Raw genomic sequence first — 27246 nt, forward strand, 5'->3', positions numbered from 1 at the left:
AGTGTGTGGCGAAGTATATCTGACGCTATTCCAATCCGACACTGAGGAGGAAGACTTTGATGGTTTCAGTGCACAGGAGGAAGATGAAGACGACGGCTCTCACTTTTACTCGTATTTTTTTTCAGCCAGCCCTGTTAGTGCTGCGCTACCGCGTTGCTGCTGTGTTACTGCCGTGTCTGAGTGACTTTTACCGCTATGTTTTTTTTATCCAGCCCTATTAGTGCTGTGTTACTTCAGTGTTGCTGCTGTATTACTGCCGCGTCACAGGCAGTGTTTGGAAAGAAATTTTAAGGTATGTTATTAAAACTTTAAAAAGACTTTCTGTGTACCGTCTTTCTTTGTAAATAACTAGCGTGCACATGCGGTTTATTTATGAAAAAAATAAAAATTGCCCCCAATACTTGCCTATAATCAGGTGCGGCTTATAGTCCAGAAATTACGGTAAATAAAAATAATGAAATGTTGGCATAACATTATAATTTGATGATTAGTGGTTGTATATTTTTTGTATAAACTTTGTTTTTTTCATTTCATTACAAAACTGAGGGCACTTTTAGCCTTTTTGAGTCAGGCTTTTCTTTAAACTGATATTTTCTCTTAGATCCTCATTTATTATGAATTCCAGTCACAGCTTGATTCGGGCCGCAATTTGATGACCACTTCTGTAATTTTAGATTCACAGTGTTGATACAGAGGAGAATATCAGCACTAGAATCAGATTCAAACTTGGCAGCAAATGCGCAACAACCTGTTTGGACTGAATACACGATACTTTGACATAAGTGGAAAACTATATGAAGCGTTGCAATATTTTACACTGTCTATTCCTCGAGAGCGTACAAAAGTGTCTATAAATCAAAAGAAAAACAACCTTCTTTTCACATATTTAGGATGTTACTCGTTGCCTAGAAGTTTGACGTCCTATGGATCCTTGCTGGTTGTTGCACTGAGCAATGAGTGTTAGGCTACTTGTTTTATTGTGCTGAGGAAGGAGTGGGAGGTTATGGGCATGTGTATGAGGAGGTTGTGAGGGAGGTCGGGAGGTAGGTGCGGGTTGTCATCTTCAATGAAACCGGCGGTTGAAAATCAGGCCGAATGAGGAGCTAATTATTGATTTAATCTCTGTGTGAGATGGCATGTAAGCGTTGGCACTGTAACAGGGATAACATTTGTAGTAACAAACTTGCAGTAATGTAGGAATGAATGCAGTAATCTGAATTTCTTCTTTGTCACTCGTGATGAGGCAGCTGTGCTATAAAAATCAATGTCAAATGTTTCAATAGTTTGAGAGAATCAATTGCAATGCATGTTGTTCTACTGTCTCTATAGCTGCATCATGACTTGTTCGCTAATGTTACAAAAAAAATAAAAGGCATGCTACGGATTGGAAAGATTGGCCTTTCTGGTTTAAAAGAACCCCCTCCCCCCAAAAAAATATTTGGTGGACTTTTTTGTTCGTGTTCTTTTGTTTTCAGTTCTAGCATGCTTGAACCTGTTGAATGGGCATGCGGAAGGATCAGCTGCTTAGTTTTGGATCTTACCCTCATCCCTTCAAAACGTGACAAGGCTCTGAGGGGTCTCAAGGCCCTTAGTGTCCTGAGTGATTTAATGGGCCCTAGATCGGAGTAGCCCAGCGCATTAGCTACAAGGCTGACTATAGACACCTACACAAAAAACAGAGAAGCAAAAGAGGTTCCAAGCTGTTAGAAGTGTGAGATTATTCACTAAGGAAGAGAGAGGGCCCTGGCATAGACGAGGAGAGTTGCTTAACATACACACATTAATCTAAGCAATGTATATGCATGTATAACATTGCATTTACACATGCATAGACACTTGAAAGAGAAGGTCAGTGTTTAGTATAGGTTTTGATGTGTGTGGTGTTTTTTAATATAGCAGAAGGCCAAGGGGGTTATTATTGTCAGTTAATTTGGGGCAAAAGTCCGGTGTACCTGCAAAAGAATGTGAGACAGAGAGAAAGCATATGAGTGATGGAGGAAGACAGAGAGAGAGAGAGAGAGAGAGAGAGAGAGAGAGACACACAGAGAGAGAGAGAGAGAGAGAGAGAGAGAGAGAGAGAGAGAGAGAGAGAGAGAGAGAGAGAGAGAGAGAGAGAGAGAGAGAGAGAGAGAGAGAGAGAGGGCAAATCAGGCAGAGAACGTGACACGGTTTAGTACAAGCAAGAGGAGCTGAGGGGCACAGAGGAAGACAAGGGGAGGGGAAGGCAGGAGGAAGAAGAAGAGAGGTCACCCTGCAGGAGTCGATTAAACACCCAACAGATTGGAGAGCCTTACCCTTGCCCCTCTAACATTGTCTCTCCGTGTCGCTCTTGGGCTCAAATCCCAATCACAAATTAAGACAGAAAAACTAATGGTACCTAAGAGAAAGAATACAAGTCAACATGTACAAGTGTGTCACTGGCTGCCATCATTTCTCATAGATCACGCAAGTTCAAATGGTCACACAGTTGTGCGGGGGTTAAGGGGTAGGGGTTCAAAAAGGAGCACCACAGTCACATGAACCACAGACAAGAGACAAGGTTGGACATTTTGGGCACACCTGATGGACTTATAATCATTTGAAGGACTGCAAAACCTTATTAGCTACAGTCCCATTGTACACAATTAACAGCACTACAAGAAACGGATACAGCCCCTCTTGTGTCAAACGTTTTCAGTGCAAAATGCAAACTACCAATGCGAAATGAACCAAAGTGGCCTGTTTATAAACCACTGAGCATCTACAGCTGCGGCCTGTAGCGCTGATCTAAGCCCAGCACATTTACAACACTGGATCATTAACAGCAGGAGAATATAGACAATAGCGAGTGACCAATATTTAGTGCTAATGTTTCTTGAAGGCCACTTGGTGAGTAACGCAAAAAAGACTTGACAGGTTCATCTCCAGTGCTAGCTCCTATACATTTTTGTCCCTCATAAAGTAGGTAGATAGGTAGTTAAGTCAAGTCAAGTCAAGTCAAGTCAAGTCAAGTCAAGTCAAGTCAAGTTTATTTGTATAGCCCTAAATCACAAGCAGTCTCAAAGGGCTTCACATAGACAAAAATTGACAATTATTCTCAAAGCATCCCCTGATCTTAAGCTCCCAAGATAGGTAGGTAGGTAAGGTAGGTTAGGTAGGTTAGGTAGGTAGGTAGGTAGGTAGGTAGGTAGGTAGGTAGGTAGGTAGGTAGGTAGGTAGGTAGGTCTGTCGGTAGTATGTATGTATGTATGTATGTATGTATGTATGTATATATGTATGTATGTATGTATGTATTAGGGGTGTAAATCGCGGGTTTCGTCACGATACGATATAATATCGATATAAAGAACTACGATACGATATTTGCCGATATCGTAAAGCCTGCTGCGATTCATTCACGATATATCGCGATATAGTGCTCTACGATCGATTTTTTTTTTTTTTTAAATAAAAAATATAGAACAATATCCTGATTTATAACAATTCATACGCAAAATCAACAAGGTACTGCAAACTCTTTATTTAGGAAATTACAAGAGTATTGTAGTATACAAATTGCTTACTTTAACACTGAACTTTGATGTCGTGTTTTTTCTTTAAATGTGCGGCGAGATTTGTGCTCCCTGAATATTTGATCACCGCGTGGCAGGATTTACAAACTGCACGTGTCTTGTCCGTTGAGCCATCTTTTCTTTGGAATCCATAGTGCTTCCAAACGAATGACTTGAAGCCTAAAGGGGAGCAAATTTCCTCGTCTCTTTGGACACTAGCCATAGCACCAGCCCAGGAGCCGCGTACTAGTTGTCGCCTCCCCCTTTCACGTGCGTGCTCTCCTCACAACACAACAACGCCGGGCGCACTGCTCCCGGAGAGAGGAAGCAAGCAACAATGAACTGGATTTCAAAATAAAGTCGCGTCTAATGTCCGAGGTCAGACACGGCGATATAAATCGATGTTTACCTTTAGCATCGATGCCAATAAATCGTAGAGCATTATATCGATTAATCGATGTGTATCGATGTATCGTTACACCCCTAGTATGTATGTATGTATGTATGTATGTATGTATGTGGTTTGCTGGGTTTTAATGTTCAACTTTATGGATATATCTTATTCTTTTGCGACAGTTAACATCTCCTTATTCAGACTGAATAAGTTATGCTATATTTATTAATTGTATTTGTATTTCAATTGAAATATTGCTGGTAGAGTTAATAACAGGCCACTAATACTGTCATACCATTTAGTGAAGCTCAAATTCGTCTAGCCTTGTGTGACATGCTCATTAATACAAATTGTACTTATGTTTAAAAACTAGGGGCTGAGGGGTGTAGCCATTTCTTACAAACAAGGAAAATATAAATAGTCAAAACATGTGAGTTCACCTCCAACCAGCCACTGACACCAAGTGGTCAAACGCACCACATGGAGTACAGAAACATCCAAAGCTTGCCAAAGTTACATAGGGAGGATTGTACAGGCAAAATCTTCATTTTGATTGGAGCCAGAGGTAACTCAGAAAAAGTGTTTAAGGGTAAAATTAAGAGGATAAAAGAAGATAAGAAGAAAAGAAGATAGAGCCATGTCCATCTACTAGAAATCAATGATTTACCGTAATTTCCGGACTATAAGCTGCACCTAAATATAAGACACACCAGCTAAAGTTAGGAAAAATCCCGTTTTGTTCATATATAAACCGCACCAAACTATAAGGCGCAGGTGTTTTAAAATTAATATCCTCATTTCTATTTTTTGTATTACCAAAACAAATCATCTTACAATATCATAAAAATCATGAAAATTCCATAGATAAACTGCACTGGAATATAAGGCATGGGGTTCAAAGCTTGTGCAAAAAGTAGCGGCTTATAGTCCGGAAAATATGGTAGATTTGTAAATACCATGTGCGGCCTCTTAAAATAAAGATTTTGCCTTCATTTACACTACAATGTTTGGGGTATTTGTCACCTTCAGCCTGACCCCATGGAGTGCACCCATTCAGGGTGCCCGGCCTATGGCCCCCTGCTCGGCCAGCTGGATTGGTGTGGTCAGTGTCTCGCCGTCCTTCTGCAAGTCAAGGCCAATGACATCTGGGGCTGTGATCCCAGGATGACGACAGCGCAAAACAAACGGAAAAAAAGCGAACTAAAACCACAAGGGAAAAACAGAACAAAACCATGAAAAATAAGTGGAAACAAACATATGTATGAAGAATGACACTTTCTAGCTTCCTGCTCACACAATGAATTTTCATTTTGAACTACAGCATTTATTTAATCCAAATATTAAAGGAGACATATTATAAAAAATTAACTTTAATCGTTTCTATAAGAATCCAGAATAATTTGGGTCTCTGGAGTGCCTGCCCACCAATAGTGTGATATATTACAGAACCAAAATAAATCTTACACCTATCCACGTGTGAACATGCTCTTTCAATGGGAATTTGGTTATTTTCATATTAGCTGATCACCCTCTCCCCACCCACACTACCGAGCTCAAGCCTGGATTAGACATGTTACCGGCGGTGGGCGTTGCGTTCAAGGACGGAATGGTCTGTCCGTCCCGGACCAACGACCAAAGGCCATTTTGCGGATGAAGGACGAGGGGGGAGAATGTTCGGAAAAAGGTCAGACTGAGGACGGACGAAAGTGGGGTTTCGTCCGATTATTTGATCATCCCTGTCCAGGTCGAGTGCTGACTAACATCTGAGTCATGGGCTTTAAATGTTGATTATTATGAAGCCTCTCTTTCATGGCAAAAGATGAAACCCGTTTGCTTTACAGAGAGAATCTCCTCAGCTTGAGAAAGCCGCTGATCATTGCTGTATAATATCATGTACGACAGCACAATAATCAACTTGGATTTGATTCTACCCTTGGCGGCAATTTAGAATGGCATCCTGGTCATTTCTATCTAAACCCAAAACGGTATTGTGACAGCTTGTGTACGACTGACACATTGTTTGACGCTTGTATGTCGAGTGCGCATGCACGTGAGGCGTTCTGGAGGAGGAAGGTGGGAGTGGAAATACACTGTGTGCAGGAGTATTAGGCAAATTGTATTTTTGAGGATGAATTTTGTTTTTGAACAATTACAAAGCTCTCAGTGAACTGAAATGCTCATAAACCTTCAACTTAAATATTTAAGACCATAAAAGTGAGATTCTGTCTTTCTTGGGAAAATTTATATTATTGTAATTTCTATGATTATTATTTCTATTAATTATTAGGCAACGATTAGTGTGCAGAATCATTAAGCAACTAAAGTAAAAATCTCACTTGTTTATTTTCCTTTGCTGAAGTGAGAATAATAAACAAACAACTCAAAATTTAGAAATTAACATTTAGAAATTAATGACCAATATAGCCACCCTTCATTTTAATAACAGTTATAAGACTTTCATCCATAGAGTTTATCAGATTCTCATCTGTTGACGATGAACTTTTTGTGCAGCAACAACCACAGCCACCCAGACATTATACACAGAGGTGTACGGTTTTCCTTCAGCGTTAATTTCCCATTTAGGAAGGGCCCAAAAGTTCAGGCTAGAAATGGATGTTGAGTACACTGTTATTCTTTATCCTTTGTCTATTTTGAGTAAAGAATGTCAGAGACATTGAAACTATAATTGTACCCCCCCCCCCCCAAAAAAAGCAAAATATGTCTCCTTTAACATGTACATACATCTCTACTGGAGCATCGTTTAACATTGGATTCTACATTAGAAATTCCCTGATGTTCACATTAACACAACAAACAGACACAAATGTGTAAGAAAAAGATGCAGTAACAAAAGGGTCATGAGGAAAAGAGTCAGCAGCATACACACAAGGAATAAGATGGGCTGTTTTGATGATGGTGCTCATCCCCCCTTTTGAAAGTCCACGGTAACAGTTGCATCCCACAACACAGCACAGCAGAGGCCACAACACCAATCACCACAATTCAAACTTTTTTTTTTTGTCAGGGGGAGTGCCAGTGAAGACCAAACTTACCGTTGAGCGCCTGTCACCCACCATCATTACACGTCATCAAAACATCATCACATTGCTGAGGTTACATTTTCCAAAGGGAGAGAGCGGGGTGATGGTAGGAAAAAAAAGGTAGTCACTCTTGACAGCACATTCACCGAAGGTTTGGGAAGATGCACCATCCCAAGTCCTTGGGAACACACCTTCTGAGAGGGAGACTCCAATAGCAACAACTTTGAACGACTAATCATATTTATGTATCCTGTATGTAGTGGTATTTATAGTGCCTCGATATTGTCGTGCTATTGTCTTGGTATCAAAGCACTCTTAGTGCCCTGAATCGCAAATCCCTCAATGAAGAACAGCCAAAGAGTGCTCTCTCGATTCCAGAAAAACAAAGAGGTGTGTGCCTATAAAATAAAACGTTCCGTTTTTTCTCTCCCTCCCTCCCTCCCTCCCTCCCTCCCTCCCTCCCTCCCTCCCTCCCTCCCTCTCTCTCTCTCTCTCTCTCTCTATATATATATATATATATATATAGAGAGAGAGAGAGAGAGAGAGAGAGAGAGAGAGAGGATGGAACGTTCCATTGCTTAGAGAGCAAAGTAAATGTATTGTTACTTCAAATTAACTCAAAATACAACAATGAATGTGTAAAATGCTGGCAACAAAAGTGAGTACACCCCAACTGAAAATGTCAAAATTGGACCCAAATGTCAATATTTTGTGTGGCCACCATTACAATACAATACACAATAACGACTCCAAACACACCTCCAAGACGGCCACTCCCTTCCTAAAGAAGCTGACGGTGAAGGTGATGGACTGGCCAAGCATGTCCCCAGACTTAAACCCTAGTGAACGTCTGTGGGGCATCCTCAAATGGAAGGTGGAGGAACGCAAGGTCTTCAACATCCACCAGCTCCGTGATGTCATCATGGAAGAGTGGAAGAGGATTCCAGCGGCGACCTGTGAAGCTCTGGTGAACTCCATGCCTAAAAGGGTTACGGCGGTGCTGGAGAATAATGGTGACCACACAAAATATTGACATTTGGGTCCAATTTTGACATTTTCAGTTGGGGCGTACTCACTTTTGTTGCCAGCATTTGACACATTTATTGTTGTATTTTGAGTTACTTTGAAGTAACAATACATTTGCTACCCAAGCTCTACAGTGACTACTTAACATTGTCTCAAAGTATCATTTCTTCAGTGTTGTCCCATGACAAGATATAATTAAAACATTGCAGAAATCAGAGGGGTGTACTCACTTTTGTGAGATACTGTGTGTGTGTGTGTGTGTGTATATGTATATAGAGAGAGAGAGCGAGAGAGAGAGAGAGCAAGTGAGCCAGAGAAATGTTCCTATTAACAAATGACCTTTTGCAAAGCCACACTGTAAATGCAGACTGGCCAACCACAGCACAGAAAAATAAAAAACACAGCTCATTGATATTGACATTCAACATATTTTAAAGGATTTTTAAAAATGTTTTAGATTCTCTTTTGTTTTTGAATGATTGTAATGGAGGGCTGCACAGCGGCCAAGCGGCTAGCATGTCTACCTCACAGTTTTGAGGTTCAGGGTTGCAATATTAGGCCCAGTCTCCCTGTGTGGAGCTTGCATGTTCTTCCTGAGCTGGTGTGGGATTTTCTCCCACAGTCTAAATACATCTAAGGCAGGGGTATCAAACTCATTTTTTCGCGGGCCGCATTGTAGTCATAGCTTCTTTCAGAGGGCCATTATGACTGTCAACCCAAATAAATGTATGAGCACCTCATATTATATACAGTAAAAGCTACAAAACAAACTGACAAATAACTCATTTTCAAATCAGACGAGTAAAAACTGGTCAAATATTAAAAAAAAAGATATTGAAAGTGAAGACAATTTGCAATTCTAGTAATGACACTAATTTGATGCACAATTTGTCTTCACGGGCCACATAAAACGATGTGGCCGTATCTGGACCCCGGGCCTTGAGTTTGACACAGGTGATCTAAGGTTTACTGAATACACTATGTTGTTCATAGCCTACGGTAGATGTGAATGTGAATACTTGTTTGTCAATATGTGCCCTGGTAATAACTGGTGGCCATTCCAGGGTGTATCTCGCATTCGTTTAAAGTCAGATCAGATCGTCTGTATCTCACCCATGACTATAATGATCATGATAAGTGCTAGAGAAAATAGTGGGAAAATAGTAGGAGCAAAATTAAGAGAGAGCATAGTTAGATTCACAGAAAGTAGTGCTCCTTAATATCATTGTCATCAATATATGTATCTAAGTATGTGGTTGACTTTCTTTTGTGACATTTTTGCATTAAATGACAAGATTAGGATTTTTTTTTTTCAAGTGTAAATTGTGATATGGACTACCGCACTGTGTAAGACAAAAAAAATGCATGGAAACCGCTATCTTCAGCACAAAAGCAGGTCTTTTACAAATGTGAATGAACAAATTTGGTACATACGTATATCTGCCACAGTGAGTGCAACATGAACATGCCGAGTGGCATTTTTGACGGCCAGTTGTTGACCCTGGTTGATTTTCATCTATACTGTGCATCTCCACGTGGGTTGTTTCATCTCTTCCACCACTTGTAAATGTATGTGGAAATAGAGCTTAAAAAAATTAGGTATTAAATTGAAATTGCACTTCCATGTGTCCCTTTGATCTGGTGATATTGCCTTCAAAGGCATACACAACCTTCTGACTTCACTCATCCTCTGGACCGCGTAACCTCACGAGGGTCGCAGGCATGCTGGAGAGCCCATGCCAATAGTCTTTGGGAGGTAGGCGGGGTACATCCTGAACTGGTCGCCACCCAATCGCAAGGCACATATAGATAACAACCATTCACATTCACAATCACAACTACAGAAAATCTGGAGTGGTCAATCAGCCTATCATGCATGATTTGGGAATGTAGGATGGAACCGGAGTGTTTGGAAAAAAACCACCCAGGCATGGGAAGAACATGCAAACTTGACACAGGAAGGCCACATCAAACCCTACACCTCTTTACTGTGCGGTGGACGTGCTAAACAGTGATCTACCGTGCCACTCCATTACAAATACAGTGATCCCTCGCCACTTGGCGCTACACCTTTTGCGAATGCGCAACTTTGTGGCTTTATAATTGACGGTAGAACGGCGTTTAAATACACGCTGATTGTGTGGGGCGTGCCTCTGAGCAATATGTGTCACTGTGGACAAGCGTGGGAAGCGCGGCAGCCAGCCTGTCACGAACAAGGCAGGACAGCCATGTGCAAGACAAACTGTCAAACTCCAGTCCTCGGGGGCCGCATTCCTACATGTTTTCAAAGTTTCCCTCCTTAAAACACCTGATTCAAATGATCAGTTCATCCTCAAATTCTCCAGGAGCCTGATAATTGAATCAGGTGTGTTTAACGAGGGAAACTTGGAAAACATGTAGGAATGTGTTCCCTGAGGACTGGAGTTTGACACCTGTGATTTAGGGTATGGGGAAAAGGGAGGCTAGAACGCCAACAGAGCAGGTGCACAAGGCAACTGACGAGCCGGTCAGCAAGCTCGAACAGGAATCAGGTGGCAGGTGTGCGTGTGTCAAGACAGACAACCAGCCAAGCGTACCGCTACACAGCGGATCAGACAAACGGGAATCAGGTGGCAGGCATGCGTATGTCAAAGCAGACAAAATGGCATGGACTAACCGACGATGAACAGTGTCTATATACACGCCCTAATCAGTGGGTAACACGGGACGGTTGGTGGCGATCAGTGCCAATTAGCACACGTAGTTCCGTATTGGCGCCCCGCGCCCCCGAGGCCTGGCACGATAGGGTGCGCCAGCTAGCCAGTAGGGCGAGAGCGGGGACGTGACACAGCCGTGCACGAAGGAAAAATGAACGTGTCGAAAGAGTAAGGACAGCGACAATGAGCGCTTATAGGCTCATAGGCGTGCCTCTGAGCAATGTGCTTCACTGAGGACAAGCTGCCTGCTGCGCACGTAGGAAAAAAACACTGTCGTCCAGGGGTTGGGACAGCGGCAATGAGCCCTGATTGCGCGGGGTGTGCCTCTGAGCAATGTGCGCGTCTTTGTGGATATGACTGAGTTCAAGCGCAGAAGGCGGCATCCGAGGGGAAGAAGCACTAACCGGTACAGAGTCAGGACACGTGACAATATCACTGTAAAGGTACAATACATGAACAGAACAGTGTAGGAATGGTTATTAAGGGAATGGGAAAGGTTTATGTTGACTAAAACTATTGGTAAAAGCTTTAATTTTGTGTACTGGACCCCAAGGCAACAGGAGATTCATGGGCAACTCACTGGTTTCGCTATGCATGATGTCCCCAGGGTTCGTGTAGTGTGGTAATTCTGAAGTAGGACACGTCGCATGGCTTGGCAAGGAAAAGCCACTCTTCTAATTGACAATCAACTGCCCTCTAGCGGCCAATAAGAAACACCACGTCCAGGAAATTTCAATACAATTGTTTAAATTTCTAAATAATACAGATATTGTTTCTACTTTGGGGATTTTCATTTTTCGTTGCATCTCCCGTGAAAAACAAGGGATCACTGTATACTTTTTATGAAAACAAAATTGAATTTCCTCAAACAAGCATCCTATTGAAAGCTTGACAGATTAAGCAACAGCAACTAAGCAAAAGGTCATTGTGGGATGGTGGCGCTTGTTTTTGCCACTCAGTAGACACTGACAGGAGTCCATTCACCGGTTTGGGCTGAGGTAAAGGGACACTGTGGAGAGGCATTTAGTTCAAGAAGAAGGACAGAAGTTGGAGAAGTTTTGATCTTTTCAATTGCCTCCATAAAAAGTTTTACATTGTTTTACATTCCATCTATGAATGTAAAACCACTCAGTAATATGGCGAATTGAAAAGGGAATTGTGTAAGTGCTGAAGAATAGAATAATGAATCTTCTCTTTTCTGGTCATTCAAACTTGACACAAGAAACAAGGAGTAGAGAAAAAATACATTGACGGGTACATAACAATCAACAAGTCAGAAACAAATGCAAGACATCCTACAGCTCTGAGCAACACTTGAATATGGCTGCAATCAGTAGGCGAGTTCTTAATTGTTTGATCCAATTAACCTCAAATCCTATGATGCATCAGGCAGAAAATTTGGTCCTGCAGTGCGAGTGCACATACAGTACAGTAGAAGTGTCTCAGAGGAACAAACCAAGCATAAAAACTTGATTGATTGGGAAGTCAAAGGCATGTGTCCATTTCATATAGACAGGTGAAGAATCTTATTGTGAAATACATGCATCAGGCTCCAAATTACCCTTCAATGGAGGCAGTTTGACTGCAAAAACAGTGCTACTAAATTTTCCATGAACTTGCGCATTTCTGTGTGTGTGTGTGTGGTGTGTGTGTGTCTGCGCGCGCGTATATATATATATATATATATGGACTAACCATGTTCCACCCTAAGTCCAGCACCCTGAGACTGTACACTAGCCGTAAAGAAGGAGGCCGCGGACTACTGAGTGTGAGAGCCACTGTTCGGGATGAAACAGCCAAGATCCATGAGTACATCAAGGAAAAGGCCCGAACGGATGACGTGCTCAGTGAATGTCTCAGACAATGGCAAACAGAGGAAGAGTGGCTAGAGACACCATCATGGGAGGACAAACCCCTACATGGGATGTACCATCGGCAGATAAGTGAAGTGGCTGACATCAAGAAATCCTACCAATGGCTGGAAAAAGCTGGACTGAAGGACAGCACAGAGGCACTCATCATGGCTGCACAGGAACAGGCTCTGAACACCAGAGCAATAGAGGCCAAGATCTACCACACCAGACAAGACCCAAGGTGTAGGCTGTGCAAAGAGGCCCCTGAGACAGTCCAGCACATAACAGCAGGGTGTAAGATGCTAGCAGGGAAAGCATACATGGAACGTCATAACCAAGTGGCTGGCATAGTGTACAGGAACATCTGTGCAGAGTATGGACTGGAAGCCCCAAGTTCAAAGTGGGAAGCACCCCCTAAGGTGGCAGAGAACGGGCGAGCCAAGATCCTGTGGGACTTCCAGATCCAGACTGACAAGATGGTGATGGCGAACCAACCGGACATTGTGGTGGTGGACAAACAGCAGAAGAAGGCCGTTGTAGTGGATATAGCAATACCAAGCGATGGCAACATCAGGAAAAAAGAACTTGAGAAGCTAGAGAAATACCAGGGCCTCAAAGAAGAGCTTGAGAAGGCCTGGAAAGTGAAGGCCTCGGTGGTGCCCGTGGTCATTGGGGCACTTGGGGCAGTGACCCCCAAACTGGAGGAGTGGCTACAGCAGATTCCAGGAACAACATCAGACATCTCAGTCCAGAAGAGTGCAGTGCTAGGAACAGCCAAAATACTGCGCAGAACCCTCAAGCTCCCAGGCCTCTGGTAGAGGACCCGAGCTTGGAGTGGGAGACCACCCGCGGAGGGTGAGAGGAGAAATTATATATATATATATATATATATATATATATATATATATATATATATATATATATATATATATATATATATATATATGTATGTATGTATGTATATATATATATATATATGTATATACACACTACCGTTCAAAAGTTTGGGGTCACATTGAAATGTCCTTATTTTTGAAGGAAAAGCACAATGAAGATAACTTTAAACTAGTCTTAACTTTAAAGAAATACACTCTATACATTGCTAATGTGGTAAATGACTATTCTAGCTGCAAATGTCTGGTTTTTGGTGCAATATCTACATAGGTGTATAGAGGCCCATTTCCAGCAACTATCACTCCAGTGTTCTAATGGTACAATGTGTTTGCTCATTCGCTCAGAAGGCTAATTGATGATTAGAAAACCCTTGTGCAATCATGTTCACACATCTGAAAACAGTTTAGCTCTTTACAGAAGCTACAAAAATGACCTTCCTTTGAGCAGATTCAGTTTCTGGAGAATCACATTTGTGGGGTCAATTAAACGCTCAAAATGGCCAGAAAAAGAGAACTTTCATCTGAAACTCGACAGTCTATTCTTGTTCTTAGAAATGAAGGCTATTCCATGCGAGAAATTGCTAAGAAATTGAAGATTTCCTGCAACGGTGTGTACTACTCCCTTCAGAGGACAGCACAAACAGGCTCTAACCAGAGTAGAAAAAGAAGTGGGAGGCCGCGTTGCACAACTGAGCAAGAAGATAAGTACATTAGAGTCTCTACTTTGAGAAACAGACGCCTCACAGGTCCCCAACTGGCATCTTCATTAAATAGTACCCGCAAAACACCAGTGTCAACATCTACAGTGAAGAGGCGGCTGCTGGATTCTGGGCTTCAGGGCAGAGTGGCAAAGAAAAAGCCATATCTGAGACTGGCCAATAAAAGAAAAAGATTAAGATGGGCAAAAGAACACAGACATTGGACAGAGGAAGACTAGAAAAAAGTGTTGTGGACGGATGAATCCAAGTTTGAGGTGTTTGGATCACAAAGAAGAATGTTTGTGAGACGCAGAACAACTGAAAAGATGCTGGAAGAATGCCTGACGCCATCTGTTAAGCATGGTGGAGGTAATGTGATGGTCTGGGGTTGCTTTGGTGCTGGTAAGGTGGGAGATTTGTACAGGGTAAAAGGGATTCTGAATAAGGAAGGCTATCAGTCCATTTTGCAACGCTATGCCATACCCAGTGGACAGCGCTTGATTGGAGCCAATTACATCCTACAACAGGACAATGACCCAAAACACACCTCCAAATTGTGCAAGAACTATTTAGAGAAGAAGCGGCCAGCGCAGTCACCAGATTTGAACCCCATTGAGCTGTTGTGGGAGCAGCTTGACCGTATGGTACGCAAGAAGTGCCCATCCAACCAATCCAATTTGTGGGAGCTGCTTCTAGAAGCGCGGGGTGCAATTTCTCCAGATTACCTCAACAAATTAACAGCTAGAATGCCAAAGGTCTGCAATGCTGTAATTGCTGCAATTGGAGGATTCTTTGACGAAACCAAAGTTTGGTTTCAAATACAAATCATTATTTCTAACCTTGTCAATGTCTTGACTCTATTTTCTATTCATTTCACAACGTATGGTGGTGAATAAGTGTGACTTTTCATGGAAAACACAAAATTGTTTGGGTGACCCCAAACTTTTGAACGGTAGTATATATATACACACGTATATATATATATATATATATATATATATATATATATATATATATATATATATATATATATATATATATATATATATATATATATATATATATATATATATATATATATATGTACATACACACACGCGCGCCCACACACACACACACACACACACACACACACACACGCACGCACACACCACACACATTTGTGATTTATGTGTTCCCATTAAAAAAAACATTAGTCTGGAGTCCTGATTAGACAATACAATAAAAATGTCTATACAAACTAAATAGACCACATGCCTTTATACCCCATTCAAGCATAATTTCATTAGTAATCTATCCGGTGTCAAGTGACAATAAGAAGCTAAAAACTCATTCATTAGTATCCTAAGCAAAAAATTTGATTCAATTTTAGTTTAAATATCCTCAAAATATTATTGCTTCATTCAGAATGTGATAAAATCAAGCAGTAACATTGTGGCATTTGAATTTAGTTCATATTATTATTTACACACATTTATTGTACTATCTAAGCCAATTTTACATGTGGACCAAGGACTTATGAAACACTCTAATAGAGGATATAAATGCACTTACGTCCACAATGAAGAAGTCCAGCCAACACCAAGCGTTGGTGAAGTATTTGACAAAGCCATACGCAACCCATTTCAGCAGCATCTCCAGGATGAAGATGTATGTAAAAACCCTGTCTGCGTACTCCAGTATTATCCGGATGGTTTTTCTTTGCTCAATGTACACATCCTCAAAGGCCTTTGAGTAAAACAAGACACAAATATATGTCAGGGACGCATTATACCTCGATGATTTACAGTCCGGCTAATGAAGTGTGTGCAGCACCATGACCAACAGTGACTAACAGGGAGAATGGATCGCTGCGATACGTTTGAACAACTAATCTAGATGTGCAGAAATCTTTGCTGTTATTCAAGTAGCGTTAGGCACACTTGGGAATAAGCATCTTAACCCCACAGAAAGAGAACTGCAATTTGAAAAATGATGCAAAAACTATCAGTCTTATATTACCCCTCCCACTTCCACAAGACTGTAAATACAGTATTTTTCGTAAACTAAAAGTAGCTCTGGAGTACAAGTCGCACCAGACATAAGATTCATAATAAAGAAGAAAAAAAACAGATATAAGTCGCACTGGAGTACAAGTCGCATTTTGGGGGGGACTTTATGTGATAAAATCCAACACCAAGAACAGACATGAATAGGTAACAACAGGCTGAACTATACGGTATGCTAACATTACATAAACAAATGAGGAACTGAGAACGTGCCTGATGTAACATATTAACAATTATTCAAATAACTATAACATAAATAACACATTTATCAAACCATTCTTGTCACTCTAAATCATTCAATCCATCGAAATCTTCGTCCTCTGTGTAAACAACGCCGCTGCTGTCTCCAGAAATACATCGTCATATAAACTATATATCAAATAACTATAACATAAATATTAATTTTGTCGAACCATCCGTGTCACTACAAATCATTAAATCCATTGAAATCTTCGTCCTCTGTGTTACTTAAAAAAAAAACGCTGTTGCTCACTCCAGAAGTACATGCGGCGCTGACGTCAGACTCGTCAGTTGCGGTTCCAGTTATTCCACAGACCTATATAACTATATATAAACTATACAGTCAAACCTCGGTTTTCAACCACAATCCGTTCCAGAAGGCAGTTCGAGAAGCTAATCGTTCGAATTCCGAATCTATTTTTGCCATTACAAATAATGGAAAAAAAATTAATCCATTCCAAGACTAAAAAAAGGGCCTTTTTTAAGCATTTTTTCATTTGCGCATTTCTGTCTAATCGCGCAACTGCAGCGCATCGCCGAACGTGCAACCGTAGCACGTCGCCGACCGTGCAACTGCATCGCGCTGGTTGCATTATTGAGACAGAGCCGTCGCTGAAATTTAGAAAATATTTTTAAAGTCCTGATGTACTTTCCAAAATGTAAGTGGACCTCAGTGCGCAGGGAGCTTAATTTTGTCCAATCTCACAACTGCAGCGCACCGCGGAACGCGCAACCGTAGCGCGCCACCGACCGGGCAACTGCACCGTGCTGGTCGCATTATTGTGACAGAGCGGTCACTTAAATTTAGAAAACATTTTGAAAGTCCTGATGTACTTTCCAAAATTTAAGTGGACCTAAGTGCCCAGGGAGCTTAATTTTGTCGATTGCGCAACTGCAGCGCACCGTCGAACGCGCAACCGTACCGCGTCGCCGACCGCGCAACTGCACCGTGCTGGTTGCATTATTGTGACAGAGCCGTTGCTGAAATTTAGAAAATACTTTTAAAGTCCTGATGTACTTTCCAAAATTTAAGCGGACCTTAGTACGCAGGGAGCTTAAATCGGTCCCATCGCACAACCGCAGTGCACCGGGCGCTCACTGTCGCATTGCTTTAAGAGCGTCTTTGTGTTTTAGGATGGCTTTACTGCTCCCACTTGCTTTCTTTGGAGGCATGATTAGGGGTTAATACAATCCTCAAAGTAACGAAAATACAATAACAACGGATTCAGTCGGCATCCGGGCCGCGCGGTCGGGTTTCTAAGTCTAAGTCTAAGTCTAAGTCTGCTTTATTGTCAACTTCTTCACATGCCGAGACACACAAAGAGATCGAAATTACGTTTTCTCTATCCCTCGGTGATGAGACATATTACACGATAGACATACAAGTAAACGACGCAATATAAAAAACAAGAAGGCACAAACAATAAATAATAAGAGTAATAATAAATAATAAATAAACAGATAACACAACAAATAAGAGCCAGTGTGCACACAGACCGTAAAAGTACAGGACGCTACGCAGAACGGGGAAGCGAGTTCAGGATCCTAACAGCCTGGAGTATGAAGCTGTTTGAGAGTCTGGTGGTGCGGGAGCGCAGGCTTCTGTACCTCTTTCCAGAAGCTCGAACAAAGAGTGAGCGGGATGACTCACATCACTCACAATCGTGGTCGCCTTGCGGGTGAGATGGGAGGTGTAAATGTCCTTCAAGGAGGGGAGCGAAGCACCAATAATCTTACCAGTCGTGTTCACTATGCGCTGCAGGGCCTTCAAGTTGTAGTCAGTGCAGCCGCCACCCCAAACAGCAATACAGCTGGAGAGGACGCTCTCAATGGTGCCGCGGTAAAATGTAGTCATGACGGCCGGAAGAGCGCTCGCTCGCCTGAGTTTCCGCAGGAAGTACAGGCGGCGCTGGGCCTTCTTTGCCAGTGATGCGGTGTTGGTGGACCAGGAGAGATCCTCACTGATGTGCACCCCCAGGAACTTGGCGCTGCTCACTCTCTCCACCACAGCACCGTCGATGGTCAGCGGCAGGTGTTGGGTGTGACCCTTCCGGAAGTCCACAACAATCTCCTTGGTCTTGTCGACGTTCAGCAGGAGGTTGTTGTCCCTGCACCACGTGGTCAGAAGGTCAACCTCCAGCCTGTATTGAGTCTCGTCTCCCTTGGTGATGAGACCCACCAGAGTCGTGTCGTCAGCAAATTTCACTATACGGTTGTCGCTGTAGGTTGCAGTGCAGTCATGCGTCAGGAGGGTGAAGAGCAGCGGACTGAGCACGCAGCCTTGGGGGGCCCCCGTGCTCAGCGTGATGCTGGCGGAGATTTTGTCGCCAACACGTACTACCTGTGGCCTCTGACAGAGGAAGTCCAGTAGCCAGTTGCAGAGGTAGGTACTGAGGCCCAGCGTGTCAAGTTTGCTGATGAGGCGTTGTGGCACAATGGTGTTGAAAGCAGAACTGAAGTCCACAAACAGCTTCTCTCCAGGTGGGTGAGGGCCAAGTGGAGGGCAGCAGATGGCATCCTCAGAGGACCGTTTGGCTCGGTACGCAAACTGGAAGGGGTCAATGGTGGGGGGGAGAACGGATCGGATGTGCTCCATGACAAGCCGCTCAAAGCACTTCATGATGATGGGCGTAAGTGCCACGGGGCGGTAGTCATTGAAGCAGGACGGAGCGGGTTTCTTCGGCAAAGGTACGATGGTGGCAGCTTTGAAACACGACGGGACGATGGCCTGCTGCAGGGAAGTGTTAAAGATGTCTGTGAAGTCATCCGTCAGCTCACCAGCGCAGTCCTTCAGCGCTCGACCCGGGATGTTGTCAGGGCCCGCCGCCTTACGGATGTTGATGGCGGCAAGCATCCTCACGCTGTCGGCGGAGAGGCACAGGGTTAGCTCGTGTGAAGGGGGAGTGGCCTTCAGCGGGCAAGTGCTGTTCTGAGCGTCGAAGCGAGCAAAGAAGCGGTTGAGGTCATTGAGCAGACGGACGTCGCCTTCACAGCTCTGCGGCGCGGGCTTGTAATCCGTGATGGTCTGAATGCCCTGCCAAAGGCTCCGTGCGTCCCTGCTGTCCTTGAAGTGGGCGGTAATTTTGCACGAGAACGCCCTCTTTGCATCTTTGATGCCCCGGGACAGGTCAGCCCTCGCAGTCCTCAAGCCAGCCTCATCCCCCGCTCTAAAGGCTTTGTCCCTGGCCCTCAGCAGCCTGAAGGCAGCACCTGTCAGCCATAGCTTCCGGTTAGCCTGAATGACGATGGATTTTGAGAGAGTCACATCATCAATGCACTTCCTGATGTAGGAGGAAACAGAGTCAGTATACTCCTCAATGTCTGTCCGATCGTCGCAAGTGGCAGCCCTCCTAAACGTGTCCCAGTCAGTAGAGCCAAAGCAGTCACGCAGTGCATCAGAGGCACCCTCAGGCCACCCCCGTACCTGCTTGCAAACTGGCCTGGACGCTCTCACCATTTGTCTTTATGCGGGCAAAAGCATAACAGTGATATGGTCAGAAAGTCCAAGATGGGGGAGGGGGGCGGCTTTGAAAGCTCCTTTATGCGAAGAGTAGACCAGGTCCAGGAAGCTGTCGCCACGCGTAGGAAAATTAACATGCTGGTGAAGCCTCGGAAAAACAGACTTCAGGTTAGCATGATTAAAATCCCCAGCAAAGATGGTGAAACCGTCAGGGTGCGCTGTCTCTTGTTCACTGACAGCCTGGTACAGTTCACTAAGAGCCGCGATCCTGTCGCCTTCGATGTTGGAAGGCGGGATGGGATGTAAACCGCGACGAGCAGAATCGCGGTAAATTCCCTTGGCAGGTAATGATCACGAACTCCGCCAGTGGCGAGCAGTGCTTGCATACCACTACAGAGTCCCGGGACCATTCGTCACGGATGTAGACGCATATTCCACCTCCTCGCGAGATTTCCCGCCTTGTACAATGGCCCGGTCCGCCCGATAGCACGCTAGCCGCTCCAGATGTACGGCAGAGTCCGGAATGTTGACAGTCAACCAAGTCTCAGTGAACACGAGCACACAGCAGTCCCGCACTGTCCGGTTTGTAGATCGCAGCAAGCGAATGTAATCCATTTTGTTGTCCAGCGATCGAACATTCGCCAGAAGAATGGAAGGCACGGCCGGGCGAGCAGGGTTGGCCGCCAGCCTGGCCCGGACGCCCCCGCGTTTGCCCCTTTTCAGCCTCCTCGCACACCGCTTTCGACGCCTTCCAACCGGGGGAGGAATAACAGACGAGCCCGGCGACGCTTCAGGACGTAGCAGTCCGAGCTCCTTTAATGTTCCCGCATCAAAGTCCAGAACTCGACTAAACTCGCTTTGGCCGATGTTAAGCAGAAGCTGCCTGCCGTACTTGTAGCACGACTCAGTACGACGAGACGAACAAAAAAAAACTGCCGGACAAACACTCATTAGACGGACAAAACACCGTTTGGGCGGGACAGAGAGAGGTCGCTGCGTATGCACGCGCCGCCATCTTGAAAAAAAATAAAAATATTCGAGGTTCGACCTCCGAATTTTGTTCGACAACCGAAGCAAAAACATCTCAAATTTTGTGTTCGAATTCCGATTTGTTCGAGAACCGTGACGTTCGAAAAGGAGGTTTGACTGTATATCAAATAACTATAACATAAATAACAATTTTATCGAACCATCTGCGTCACTCCAAATCATTAAATCCATTGAAATCTTCATCCTCTGTGTCTCTTATAAACAACGCGGTTGCTGACTCCGGGAATACATGCGGCGCTGAGGTCAGACTCATTTCCACCGGCCTAGTGCACCCTCACGCAGTTTAAAGTGAAAATAACATGTGAAGTCGCACCCCCGGCCAAACTATGAAGAAAACTGACTTATAGTCCGGAAAATACAGTACCGTATTTTCCGCCCTATAAGGCGCACCTAAAAACCTAAATTTTTATCAAAAGTCGACAGTGCGCCTTATAGTCCGGTGCGCCTTATATATGGATCAAGTGATAAATTTGTTGATCACAACTGGTTGTACACAGTGCTCTGCCAAAATATTTTAGTACATTTTAGTACGACTAGTAAATTACAACGTCGCATCGCTTCCCAACATTACGGTAACTGTAGTCAGGGGGCATCACCGAATAGCTGTTGTACCCGCGAGGCTATTTCATTTCAAAGTAGGCTGCTCCGTTAATGTTTCGAGTAAATCTACGGATCGATATGGAAGGGAAACATAGGTAAGTAGTACCAATGCGTTAGATCGAACTTTAGTCAGTTCTGATCATTTTATAGGAGATCGTTTGAGAAACGCGATTGTTTACACTTTGCTGAGGCTCATGGGAGATTGCGGATGGCTAATGCTATAACGATAGCTGCTATACGCGCGAGGCTATTTCATGTCAAAATAGGCTGCTCTGTTCATGTTTCGAGTAAATCTACGGATCGATATGGAAGGGAAACATAGGTAAGTAGTACCAATGCGTTAGATCGAACTTTAGTCAGTTCTGATCATTTTATAGGAGATCGTTTGAGAAACGCGATTGTTTACACTTTGCTGAGGCTCATGGGAGATTGCGAGCTGAGGCTCATAGGAAATTGCGGATGGCTAATGCTATAACTATAGCTGCTATACGCGCGAGGCTATTACATGTCAAAATAGGCTGCTCTGTTCATGTTTCGAGTAAATCTACGGATCGATATTGAAGGGAAACATAGGTAAGTAGTACCAATGCGTTAGATCGAACTTTAGTCAGTTCTGATCATTTTATAGATCGTTTGAGAAACGCGATTGTTTACAGAGGGTTTGTTGGTTATTGGCTAGTGGGTGCATACCGCAACCCTAGTCAACCTCAGTTTGTTGCAGTAAAGCTTCTATTTTATGCGCCTTATAGTCCGGTACGCCTTATATATGGACAAAGTTTTAAAATGGGCCGTTCATTGAAGGTGCGCCTTATACCCCGGTGCGCCTAATAGGGCGCAAAATACGGTACTTGTCTCTAAAAGAGTAGATTCACACTGCAGGTAACTGTGACCCTGATCAGCTTTTTTTGCCCATGTGACCGGCAACCTTTTTAATTTTTTAAACAGTCTGAACGGCTCAATCATAATTTCTTAAAATCCAACCTGGTTTACTTTTATACATGGTCTTACGTAGACCGGATACATATGCAATTTTTTGCAATACAACTTCAGTCTGAACAGCCAGGTCACATCGGATTTGAACTCAGTCAAAAGACCAAAATGCTCAATGCGCAGGCGGGAGACAGCGCTTCCGAGGGAGATTGCCAATTGCCCATGAGTCTGCAAAATTGTTTTGAGTAACAGTAATGACTTTATATTCGACTTTAATTTAATTTCACTTGAAACATAAAGCACAAACGGGACGTTTACCGTATTTTCCGGAGTATAAATCGCACCGGATTATAAATCGCACCACCCATAAAATGCACAATAAAGGGGAAACAAAACATATATGTAAGTCACACCCGAATATAAGTCGCATTTTGGGGGAAATTCCCCTCCGTGAGTCGTCACCTTATCGTGGTGGAGGGGTTTGCGTGCCCCTATGATCCTAGGAGCCATGTTGTCTGGGGCTTTATGCCCCTGGTAGGGTCACCCATGGCAAAAGGTGAGGGGCCAAAAAAAGCACGGCTCACCCAAGCCCCTTATGACGAAAAACACAAATGGACTTCGTTTTCCCTCGCCCGAACGCAGGTCACCGAGGCCCCCCTCTGGAGCCAGGCCTGGAGGTGGGGCTCGAAGGCGAGCACCTGGTGGCCGGGCCTTCGCCCTTGGGGCCCGGCCGGGCATAGCTCATAAAGAAAACGTGGGTCCCCCTTCCCATGGGCTCACCACCTGTAGGAGGGGCCAAAGGGGTTGGGTGCAAAGTTAGCTGGGCAGTGGCCAAAGGTGGGGACCTTGGGGGTCCGATCCCCGGCTGCAGAGGCTGGCTCTTGGGACATGTAATGTCACCTCTCTGGCTGGAAAGGAGCCCGAGCTGGTGTGTGAGGCAGAAAAGTTCCGACTAGACATAGTCAGACTTGCCTCCACACATAGTTTGGGCTCTGGTACAAGCCCTCTTGAGAGGGGCTGGACTCTCTTCCACTCTGGAGTTGCCCACGGTGAGAGGCGTCGAGCAGGTGTGGGCATACTTATTGCCCCTTGGCTGGACGCCTGCACATTGGGGTTTACCCCGGTGAACGAGAGGGTAGCCTCCCTCCGCCTTCGGGTGGGGGGACGGGTCCTGACTGTTGTTTGTGTCTATGCACCAAACGGCAGCTCAGAGTACCCACCCTTCCTGGAGTCCCTGGAAGAAGTGCTGGAGAGCGCTCCTTCTCGGGACTCCATCGTTCTACTGGGTGACTTCAATACTCATGTGGGCAATGACAGTGAGACCTGGAAGGCCGTGATTGGGAGGAACGGCCCCTCGATCTGAACCCGAGCGGTGTTCTATCATTGGACTTCTGTGCTCGACACGGATTTTCTATAATGAACACCATGTTCAAACAAAAGGGTGTCCATGTGTGCCCTTGGCACCAGGACACCCTAGGCTGCAGTTCGATGATAGACTTTGTAGTTGTGTCATCGGATTTGCAGCCGCATGTTTTGGACACGGGTGAAGAGAAGGGGGGAGCTGTCAACTGATCACCACCTGGTGGTGGGTTGGCTTCGATGGTGGGGGAAGATGCCGGTCCGACCTGGCAGACCTAAACGCTCTGTGAGGGTCTGCTGGGAACATCTGGCAGAATCCCCTGTCAGGAAGAGCTTGCACTCCCACCTCCGGCAGAGCTTTTACTACGTCTCGGGGGAGATGGGGGACATTGAGTACGAGTGGACCATGTTCCGCGCCTCCATTGTTGAGGCAGCCGACCGGAGCTGTGGCCGTAAAGTTGTTGGTGCCTGTTGTGGCGGCTATCCCCGAACCCGCTGGTGGACACTCGCGGTAAGGGATGCTGTCAAGCTGAAAAAGGAGTCCTACCGGGCCGTTTTGGCCTGCTGGACTCCGGAGGCAGCTGACAGGTACCGGATAGCCAAGCGGAATGCGGCTTCGGCAGTTGCTGAGGCAAAAACACGGGCGTGGGAGGAGTTTGGCGAGGCCATGGAGAATGACTTCCGTACGGCTTCGAGGAAATTCTGGTCCACCATCCGGCGTGTCAGGAGGTGGAGCAGTGCACTGTCAACACTGTTTAGAGTGGGGATGGCATGCTGCTGACCTCGACTCGGGACGTTGTGAGTCGGTGGGGAGAATACTTCGAAGACCTCCGTAATTCTACCTACCTGCCTTCCATTGTGGAAGCAGGGCCTGGAGACTCTGAGGCTCTCCAATCTCTGGGGTCGAAGACACTGAGGTAGTTAGAAAACTCCTCGGTGGCAAGGCCCCCCGGGGGTGGATGAAATCCGCCCGGAGTTCTTAAAGGTTCTGGATGTTATGGGGCTGTCATGGCTGAGACGCCTCTACAACATTGCGTGGACATCGGGGATGGTGCCTCTGGATTCGCAGACTGGGGTGGTGGTTCCCCTCTTTAAGATGGGGGACCGGAGGGTGTGTTCCAATTACATGGGAATCACACTCCTCAGCCTCTCTGGTAAGGTCTATTCAGGGGTGCTGGAGAGGAGGGTCTGTCGGGACGTCATACCTCGGATTCAGGATGAGCAGTGTGGCTTTCGTCATGGCCGTGGAACAGTGGAGCAGCTCTACACCCTCGCCTGGATCTTCAAGGCTGCATGGGAGTTCCCCCAACCAGTCCACATGTGTTTTGTGGACTTGGAGAAGGCCTTCGACCGTGTCCCTTGGGAGGTTCTGTGAGGATGCCGAGCCAACTGATAAGGGCGGTTCGGTCCCTGTATCACCGATGTCAGAGTTTGGTCCGCATTTCCGGCAGTAAATCGGATTCGTTCCCAGTGAGGGTTGGACTCCGCCAAGGTTACCCTTTGTCACCGATTCTGTTCATAATTTTTATGGATCGGGGATGAGATCCTGCCCCAAGTGGAGGAGTTCAAGTATCTTGAGGTCTTGTTCACGAGTGAAGGCTGGATGGAGCGCAAGATCGACAGGCGGTGCAGCGTCGGCAGTAATCCGGACTCTGTACAGGTCCGTCGTGGTGAACAGAGAGCTGATCCAAAAGCCAAAGCTCTCGATTTACAGGTCCATCAATGCTCCTACCCTCACCTATGGTCACGAGCTATGGGTCGTGACCGAAAGAACGAGATCCAGGATACAAGCGGCCGAAATGAGTTTCCTTCGCAGGGTGTCCGGGCTCTCCCTTAGAGATAAGGTGAGAAGCTCGGTCATCCGGGAGAAACTCGGAGTAGAGCCGCTGCTCCTCCACGTTGAGAGGAGCCAGATGAGGTGGCTCGGGCATCCCATCAGGATGCCTCCTGGACGCCTCCCTGGGGAAGTGTTCCGGGCATGTCTCACCGGTAGGAGGCCCCGGGGACGACCCAGGATGCGCTGGAGAGTCTATGTCTCTCAGCTGGCCTGTGAATGCCTTGGGATCCCCCGGGATGAGCTGGATGAAGTGGCTGGGGAGATGAGTACCGTTTTTTTCCGTGTATACTAGTGCGCCCCCATGTATAGTACGCACCCCTAAAAATGGCATGCTGATGGTGGAAAAAATCTTGTACCCATGTATAATACGCACCCAATTTTTATGATTTATTTTTAAAAAAAATTTTAAATTTTTTTTTTTTTTTTTTTTTAAGTCCCAATGATCGTCACACGCGCAGGGAGGCAATGGGTCCCATTTTTATAGTCTTTGGTATGGTCTTAACTAGGCTGGATGTAATTTTTTTTGTTGGCGATGATTTCTCCGACTGCCCGTAAACGCACCACCGCGCTCCGTGCGCACACGGGAAAGAGGCGGCTCTGTATGGGAGAGACGTTGAAGAGGAATAAAAACACCCTTGGAAACCAAAACTTGCCCCTCGTCGTGACTCGGAGCCGCAACAAATGTTTCGGATTTGTGTAGGGTACATTGTGACAGACAGCAAACTAGCAGGTGATCGAGCGAGCGTCTGATACAAGAGCATTGCGGTCGTATGGAGCGTGTTTGAAGTGAACAGCAGAGACGAAAGGAACAAGGCAAAGTGTTGTGAAATAAAATATTACCTGTAATACGGATTTAGGTAGAGAACTGAACTCTCACTCTTTATATAGCTGACGTGTCTTGGGCATCCGTTCTGCGCATCTGTAATGGCGGCCTCCGTATGATATCCGGTTTGCGTGTGTGCGCGTGTGCGTGTGTGCGCGTGTGTGCGAGAGAGAGAGCGCGAGAGAGAACGCTCAACCGTAGCACGCCGCCGACCGCCCAACTGCACCACGCTGGTAGCATTATTGTGACAGAGCCGTCGCTGAAATTTAGAAGATATTTTTAAAGTCCTGATGTACTTTCTAAAATTTAAGTGGACCTCAGTGCGCACTGCGCAGGGAGCTTAATTTGGTGCGGTCGCGCAACCGCAGCGCGCCGGGCGCTCACTGTCGCATTGCTTAAAGAGCGCCTTTGTGTTTTAGGATGAACAGCAGAGACCAAAGGAACAAGGCAAAGTGTTGTGAAATAAAATTTTACCTGTAATACGCATTTTGTTATTTGCTGATTGAAACTGCTAATTAAACTGTGAATTGAAACTAATAGGAAGAAAACAACTCTCGCTCTTAATATAGCTGACGTGTCTTGCGCATCCGTTCTGCGCATCTGTAATGGCGGCCTCCATATGACGTCCGGTCCGCGATGGAGATTAAAAACAAACAATATTTGACAATAACACACCATCAAGGATTGCACCATCGCATCAAACGATGTGTCGTCAATTATGTATTTTACTGACTAAGTGTGTTGGCCAGGATGGCTGAATGCGATGCG

General features: G+C 45.1%; 1 protein-coding gene across 1 annotated transcript in view; it reads right to left on the minus strand.

Moving 5' to 3' along the window:
* The window catches only part of scn8aa (sodium channel, voltage gated, type VIII, alpha subunit a), a 153501-nt gene that overhangs the window by 15974 nt on the left and 110281 nt on the right, over nucleotides 1-27246 (minus strand). The window contains exons 20-21 of the mRNA XM_061272695.1: nucleotides 15686-15859; nucleotides 1542-1664 (exon numbers count right to left, since the gene is read on the minus strand). Coding sequence (XP_061128679.1) covers nucleotides 1542-1664; nucleotides 15686-15859 — 297 coding nt within the window. The remainder of the gene's footprint in view (nucleotides 1-1541; nucleotides 1665-15685; nucleotides 15860-27246) is intronic.

This window comes from Syngnathus typhle, linkage group LG2 (assembly GCF_033458585.1).
Source record: "Syngnathus typhle isolate RoL2023-S1 ecotype Sweden linkage group LG2, RoL_Styp_1.0, whole genome shotgun sequence".
Taxonomy (NCBI): domain Eukaryota; kingdom Metazoa; phylum Chordata; class Actinopteri; order Syngnathiformes; family Syngnathidae; genus Syngnathus; species Syngnathus typhle.